Source organism: Bombus impatiens, unplaced genomic scaffold (assembly GCF_000188095.3).
Source record: "Bombus impatiens unplaced genomic scaffold, BIMP_2.2 scf_0217, whole genome shotgun sequence".
Taxonomy (NCBI): Eukaryota; Metazoa; Arthropoda; class Insecta; order Hymenoptera; family Apidae; genus Bombus; species Bombus impatiens.
The window spans coordinates 3447144-3454620 of record NT_176636.1 but is presented as its reverse complement, the minus strand read 5'-3'; the positions used below and the strand labels follow the sequence as shown (position 1 = coordinate 3454620).

The following is a 7477-nucleotide window of genomic DNA, read 5'->3' as shown; positions in this document are numbered from 1 at the left end:
TAAAGATATAATTACAATGAAAACATAATTGTTTATTAAGTACGTAAGTTATTAATACATTTTTCCAAAATCTCCTTCTTGATGCGTGGATAATCAGGACTCTGTTTCAAAACTTCATTACAAGCTTCTATCCCGTCTGCATAAGCTTTCGCTTTCATTGAGCAATAAGCTAATTTATAAGCCACAGACAATTTCGATTTTCCACCATACTTCCATGCTTCGCTATACTGTGATGCAGCTTCGCGATAATTTTGCTCTTTTTCTGCAATATATGCAGACAATTCATGAGCTCTAACACAAGTGGCATTATGTTGTAAAACACGTCTTAAAAGATCATTTGCCAATTCATATTTGTTGGATTGAACATAAATATCTGCTAAAAGTAACCAACAACGTTCCAGGTATTCTGCATCCTCAAAGGTCCATGTGTTTTTGCTGACACGTTTTAGATGGTTTCGAGCTCTAGGAGTTTGTTTCAAAAGAATGTGGGCCATAGCCATGCCTAAAGCTGGTCCTACGTGATCTCTCAATGTTTCTTGACTAGCTAATGCAGTACAATCATGCAATGCTTTTTCCACATTGGATTTTTGCTTTGTAGCAAGCAGAAAGAAATTGCTTAACAATCTGTGCGTCAACATTTCATGTGGACTACCTTTAGGATTTAATTCCTGTAATAATAAAGTAATGTTTTTAAAACTCAAATCTTATAATACACTATTTTATTAAAAATTTTAAATCATAAATTTACTATGTTCTTTTTGCTCTTTTTTGAGTACCTGTAGCAAACGATAGGCTGTTTTCAAAGCCATCGTTCTAGAGTCTTGATATTCAGCATCATCGTCGTTAAAGATTTCATTAGAGAGGGAAGAATCATCATCCGGATCTAAACAAATCTCGATCATATTGTATATTGCCTGTTGACCCCACTCAGGATCACGTCTGGCGAAATTGAACTGACGAAGCGCGGAGTTTAATCGACCCATACGCCAATCCAATAAACCCGCGCAATAATAATAGCCAGGTGTTAAATTTGCACCACTCATTCCTAGTTCTGCTCGATGAAGCCATTCTTCAAGGTCGTCCATATCACCTAAATTTGTTACATCATAAATAAGTCTTGCATTAGAGAATTATAAATTTCAAAATTTAAATTTTTAAATAAAATTTACCTGTTCGACGAGAAACTTCTATCAATCTCGCTAAAGCGGTCCAGTAAGTTGGCTGCTTCAGCAATAGTTGTCGAAAGTGAAATGCTGCTGTGTCAAAATCAACTTTTCTAAATGCAAGATCTGCCATCATTATGGAAGCAGCTTCATTGTTGGGATCCGCATTCAATAAAGCTGTACAGCTTTGAGCACATCGATCCAAATTATTTGTCTGTTATTTTACAGTATACAATTATTAACAATTTCCTAAATGATACTGTAAATTGCAATTATTGTCATTTTATTTGCGACTTACCTGCATATAAAGTTTTGCTAAGGATAACAAAGCATTTACATCCGCAGGCTTATGATTCAGTGCTTCTTTATAGTACGTAATAGCTTGATCATAATCTCTTAGAGAAGAGGAATGATCAGCCATTGTTAAACAGATATTTGCAAGAAGTTGTTTTTCCTCTTCCAAGTTAGAACCTCCCATACGTTGAATGTATCTATGTTGATTTTCCTTGGCTTCCTTCAATGCTGACAAAGCACCATTAATATTATCTGCTTTTTCTCGTGTTTTAGCAAGCAACAGCAAAAGCTGACTACGCACTTCTAAGCTCTTTAAATCAGAATCTCGTCGACCGTCTGAAATATCAAAAGTCATTAAAATAATTAAAATTAAAGTAGAAGAATAAAATTATGCAGCTAAAATAATTTCTACCTTGTAATTCTTGAACCAATGTAGCTTCTGCTTTATCATACTGTTTCAACTTTATGAACAACTTTGCAAGATCTAATTTCAAGCTTTTAAAGTTCTCTTGTTTCATCACATCTCTGTAATAATTTATGGCTTTTGTGTACTGATGCGTCTTTATAAGTGCCTTTCCTAGCTTACTTGCTATATGTACTTTATTTGTAGGATTCTGTTTCAAAGCATGCTCATATGCTTCTATTGCTCTCTCCGGTTCTTGTATAGAGATATATGCATCACCAAGCATACTATATGTCTTAGGGCCAGGACAATGTTCAACCAATTCTCTACAAAATAAAATATTTCAACAGATTGAAAAAAATATAACGAAATGTAGAAATTTATGAAAAACAAACCTGAAACACGTAGCAAAAGCGAGTCGATCTTTTTTGTGTTTCAAATTTATCTCGGCTAAACGCGTATGTGCTTGCAAATAATAAAGTTGGTCTGACGTTACTTTTGACAAGCAATCAATGGCTTCATCCAACTCTCCCATTTCTAAAAGTAACTCTGCGTTTCCTATTAATATTCTACCTTTCTCTGAAGTGTTCCCAAGTTTTATATTTGCATCTTGTATTATGTCAATTGCCTCATTGAAATGTCTCATTTTTCCATAAGCAGAAATTAGTTCCAGGTACAAAGTTGCCATATCTGATGTTGAAATATCTGAAGCTTCTGCAGTATTTTTATGTGATTGCATCTTAGTTAATGACATAGCTGACTGAAAACTTGTTATTGAGCCCTCTATATCATTTGTTTCTTTTTGAACCATGCCAGTAATTAAGTGATAAATCGGATTGTCTCTGATCTTGAAATTGTAACTTAAACCAACTTCAAGACTTTGTGAAGCTGACTGGTAATTCCCTTGACGAGCTAGAATCTGCGCCATTAGTAAATGCGCTTCTGCGTTGGTTGAATCCACATTATCTAAAAGATTTCTTAGTATGTATGAAGATTCTTCTAAATTTCCACTTTGCATTTTAGCTTTACTCAGTAGTAACTGTGAAATACTCAAACCAGGATATGCTTCTGATAATTGCTCTAACAAATACAAACTTGGCTCTTTGTAATTGGATACATTTTCCTCAGAATTTGTTACATCACTTGTTACAGAATAAACTAAACGTTGTTTGGAAATTTCTAAACATAAATCGGGATTTAATTTTTTCATATAATCATAACCATATGGTACATATTTACAGTTGTCCAGTATGATCGTAGCTGCATTGTTCAAATAATTCAGGACTTTAATGGAATCATTGGAGCTCAATTTGGCAGACATAAAAAGCAATTCTGCATCCACTGAATTAGACTGTATCTCCATCAAAAAATCTACTTGCTGCTGTGCCAAGCCCAAAGCATCAATCGAAGTATCTAAAAGCTGACAATGGGCTAGTCCCATCAAAGCAGCAAACGATGATTCGTTTATTCGAACAGCACTTCTATACCAATTTTCTGCATCTTTCACTTTACCCAGTGAAACATACAAGTTTCCTAATTCCACCATGAGATCTGCACTTTTTGGATTCTGTTGTAATGCCTTTTCAATGGTCCTAGAAACCTCCAATAAAATCCCTTGATGTTTGCAAGCTAATCGTGAAAATAATTGAATATTGTTCACCAAAACTGTGACGTTCTTTGTTTCTATAATTATCATATTTCTGAAGAATGACTGTAAATGTTTTAATCCTTCATTATAATTTCCATCCCTACAAAGATGTACAAATGCATGTGCTTTTCTTGCATCCAAATTATTCGAGTCGATTGACATTATTCTATTAGCGGTCTCCAGAACTTGGTCCCAATCTTTCAATGCGAGTTGATTGCACAATTTTTCTACCAAGGGTAGACATAATTTAGGATATCGTACAATTAAAGAATTCAATGTTGATATTGCTCCTGTATAGTCACCTTGCTGTTGTTTGTATTTTGCAGAGCCAAGCAAAGCATTTATATTCTTTGAATCTTGTACTAAAACAACTTCAAACAAGTTTGGCTCACTTGAATCATTTTCGTTTGCAATAAATAAATCCACCCAAGCTTTTGTTAATAACACATTTTTATTGGATGAATCAAGCTTGTAAGCCCTTTCTACATAATCTCTAGCTTTGTCAGCTTTCTGAGATAAAAGCAACACTAAGGCTGCTAAAGCTAATGCGTTTGAAGACGATTTTCGTTTCTCGTCTCTAATTCTTGTTTCGATTTGTATTATAGTGACCTTTTCAACATTTTCAGTTTTCATATATGCAATATTCTGAAGAAGCAATGCTGTCAATGTGGTATCTGCATTGTTCATTAAGTTTGAACATTCTTTGATTGCTTCTTGTTCTTTTCCAGTTAATATGTATGCAAGACTTAAAAGAATTCTTAGATATTCGTTTGCTGGATACACTTCGCATGCTTCTTTGCAATAAACTAACATGCCATTGTAGTAAAATTGATGACAAAACCATTCAATTATAGTAATATACTCTATTTCCTCCATTTTACCAGTGAAATAAGGAACAATAATAAATTTTAAATCATTAAGTAATAGCTTAATTCAATAATTATTCAAAATTGCAGCAATTATTGTAATTGCAGCAATTAGTGTATGTATTGTAATATTGTATTAAGAAGAATATATCAAAAAATCTTCTGGATCAGGTAATTCATATATAATGTCAGGGTCTAAAGGTTCTGAATCAGGTCCTTCTAAAATATGCGGTGGTCCAACAATATATTCTTCAAGAGCTGGATTCTTAATTGCAAGATAATACTTCTGCATGTACTCACATGTCAAGTACATATATAAATAATTCACAATAACATATGTAAATGCAGTCTACAAATATAGACATTAATATAACATAATTTATAACAATAAACATTCATTTGAAGTTACAAGAAATTTGAAAATAAATTTTACCTCTGTAAGCAAACGAGCTAAACCTCTTCCTGTATATCTATAGGGTACACTAATCACTTGCATGTCTAAAACCTTCCTCTCAGCTTTGTATTGTAATACTGCCCTTGCTGGTCAAAAAATGAAAAAAAGAAATATATTTTAAAATACTATTCACATTAACAATATGAAAATCATATTTGTTCCATATTTTCCCCTCAATTCTTAGGCCATGAATAATATTAGAAATTTATTAAAATAATAATTTTTCGGATGAAATATTTCTTACAATTGTCATCCAATTTTACGTAGAAAAGACCTCGGTTTTCATTATGATGCACTGCATAAAACAACCTTGCAAATTTATTTCGTTTGATTTGTAATGACATAAGTGACGATAACTTGGTCACGTAACTCATACCATTTATTACATATAAGATACTAATAATAATACATCTTTTAAAAATTTCAACTAATTATATACTTACACATTCATTTAAATCTACAAAATATGTATTCTTTAATTGAAGTTTTGAACATGCAATAGGTTAAGTTTTTGTTGTCAAACAGTTGCTTAGCAACAAACTTGACAGAAAGATGCTATTTTAAGGGACAGTAGCGTTTCAGAATCTTTCATTTATGAATTTTATATAATTATAGCTTTATAGCAAATGATTATTGACACTGTGTAAGTTAATAATCTCAATAGCAATAAAACACATATAGATAAGTCATAAAAAAGAAAATAGTTTTCAATTCTATTGTGTAATATCTCACATACATTTATTTATTGATATTCAAATCTGTATCTAAAATATTACTGCTATAATAAGAATAGGTTATTCTTAATGACATAATGTAAATTTATCCTTAATATTTATCGATGATACATCATACCCATAAACAATAACACATATTGGTATAACAGTACTATGTCAACATAAATTTGTGCCGTTGCAAATACAACTTCATCCGGACTTAATTCTATTCTTCTTCCACCCATAATTGTTTGCACATCAAAATACAAGTACTAGAAAACATATAATAATGACCTTTTATGTTTGAAATATCTTTTCTTAGAATATGATATATTATGTTGAAATTAAATAATATTTTCAATATATATATTAATTCTATATTAACCATTGATAATAAAATCATTCCTATAACTGAGATTATTATATGTAATACTCTTATATATGTAAATAGCAGAACTATCATTATCACAAAAATTGAAACAATAGAAGCCAGTCCAAAGATCATCAACAGTCCTGTTCTCATTGTCAAATCAAACTGTAACATTATTTACATTATTTATAATTATTATTTGTTTTATAATTATTATTTATGATATTTTCTGTTATTTTATGTCATACAAGTTTTATAGTTAAATACCTTAGAAAATGTTGCGATAAGACCTATTCCTAATGTAATTAAAGTTGTCATACCTAATGCCATCAATATTACTTCAACTTCTAAAAAGACTGATACAAAAGCAGCTAAATATGACATAGAAAGTGTCTGTAAATAATAATTTTTTAGTACTGAATGTTAAATTGCATGAAAGGCATTCAATTAATAAGGTTTCAGTATGGCTAAGAACCTTACCAATTTAGTTAGCCATATATAATTGAAAGGTGGATTGCGTCTAGCTCTTTCAGATATAGATATAGTGCAAAAAGAAATGGTGAAGCATATCCTAATAAAATTATTTATTATTTACTAAATAATATATCTAAAATAGTTGCAATATAGTTGCACTATTTACGTACATAGCTATAATCCACATATACCAATGAATTATCATAAATTTTCTAGCAGCATCCCTGGAATAGAGTTGTTAAAATAAACACAATTCATAGCTTTAATCCATAAAGGAAATATTATTAAAACATTGCTAAATCATAATGCTTACACAAACAAAAAGACTGCAATGATGCCAGAGGTAAATAGTAATTGAATTGTTAATATACAGAAAATTTTTCTAATAAAACTTCTTCTCACTGTGTCATCTTTAAAGTCGCCCATATATTCTGAATCATCATCATCTGGCGCCATTGCTCTTCTTCGTTGTTGTTCACGCCAAGCTCTATATAATTGTTCGTTCTCCCTTTCCCTTTGTGCTACCATTTCATCTGTAACTGTAGTAGTGTATGGTCCCTAATGAAAATCACATCATTAATAAATAAATAGATGTACGAATGTATGTAATTTTTGTTACTTACTGTTTTTATCTTCTGCCCTTTATACAAAGGGGGAAGTTGTGGAGGACCTGGCATAAATTTTTGAGCCTTTTGATTCTCTTCCATCAGATAATTGTCTTGATAATGTGCTATCAAATATTTAAATTAATAGTTATATACTACATCTGAAATACCAACTAAATGCATTTCTATATCAAACACGCTTCTTCTGGACATACTAAATGTGTTAATACACAAATATATCTTAATAAAATTGAATTTGTATAGATTTATACTTATAAAAAAGTTGTTCACCTTTCAATTTTATTTAGATGCAGAATTTCAGGACATTGATAAGAAAAATAATAGACACACATAAAATGTCAAACTTTTAATTCATAGATAAACAAATGAGTGCTATGATGCAAACAAAATAAATTTTTGGAGTGTGTAGTATATAAATATACAGATACACATACACTTATCACGCACACTGAACATTGGTAGTAGT

General features: G+C 31.1%; 2 protein-coding genes across 3 annotated transcripts; both read right to left on the bottom strand.

Annotated features, from left to right (window-relative positions):
* Positions 1-15: 15 nt before the first annotated feature.
* Positions 16-4405, bottom strand: LOC100745891 (tetratricopeptide repeat protein 21B-like). Of its 2 annotated transcripts, XM_033319863.1 has the most exons (7): positions 3811-4405; positions 2256-3735; positions 1870-2186; positions 1462-1793; positions 1170-1377; positions 777-1090; positions 16-668 (listed from the first exon to the last, which is right to left on the bottom strand). In XM_033319863.1, exons 1-7 carry the CDS (start codon positions 4382-4384, stop codon positions 36-38), a joined length of 3858 nt encoding a protein of 1285 aa, XP_033175754.1. In that variant the 5' UTR covers positions 4385-4405; the 3' UTR covers positions 16-35. The 2 variants fall into 2 exon arrangements, with proteins under 2 accessions (XP_033175754.1, XP_003488116.1); XM_003488068.3 differs by having other exon boundaries at positions 2256-4384.
* A 20-nt stretch (positions 4406-4425) lies between these two features.
* On the bottom strand, positions 4426-7401 carry LOC100745775 (protein lifeguard 3). Its single transcript, XM_003488067.4, has 9 exons — positions 7009-7401; positions 6699-6943; positions 6556-6609; positions 6392-6482; positions 6179-6304; positions 5927-6076; positions 5681-5813; positions 4808-4914; positions 4426-4723 (listed from the first exon to the last, which is right to left on the bottom strand). Exons 1-9 carry the CDS (start codon positions 7090-7092, stop codon positions 4511-4513), a joined length of 1203 nt encoding a protein of 400 aa, XP_003488115.1. The 5' UTR covers positions 7093-7401; the 3' UTR covers positions 4426-4510.
* Positions 7402-7477: the final 76 nt, after the last annotated feature.

Coding starts and splice junctions, on each gene's coding strand:
- LOC100745891 (XM_003488068.3), bottom strand. CDS start 4,384: ATGGAGGAAATAGAGTATATTACTATAATTGAATGGTTTTGTCATCAA. Junction 1,378..1,461: donor TAGCAAAACTTTATATGCAG/GTAAGTCGCAAA, acceptor GTAAAATAACAG/ACAAATAATTTGGATCGATG. Junction 669..776: donor CAGCCTATCGTTTGCTACAG/GTACTCAAAAAA, acceptor TTATTATTACAG/GAATTAAATCCTAAAGGTAG.
- LOC100745775 (XM_003488067.4), bottom strand. CDS start 7,092: ATGGAAGAGAATCAAAAGGCTCAAAAATTTATGCCAGGTCCTCCACAA. Junction 6,944..7,008: donor AAGGGCAGAAGATAAAAACA/GTAAGTAACAAA, acceptor GATTTTCATTAG/GGACCATACACTACTACAGT. Junction 4,915..5,680: donor ATATGTGTTATTGTTTATGG/GTATGATGTATC, acceptor TTTTTTGACCAG/CAAGGGCAGTATTACAATAC.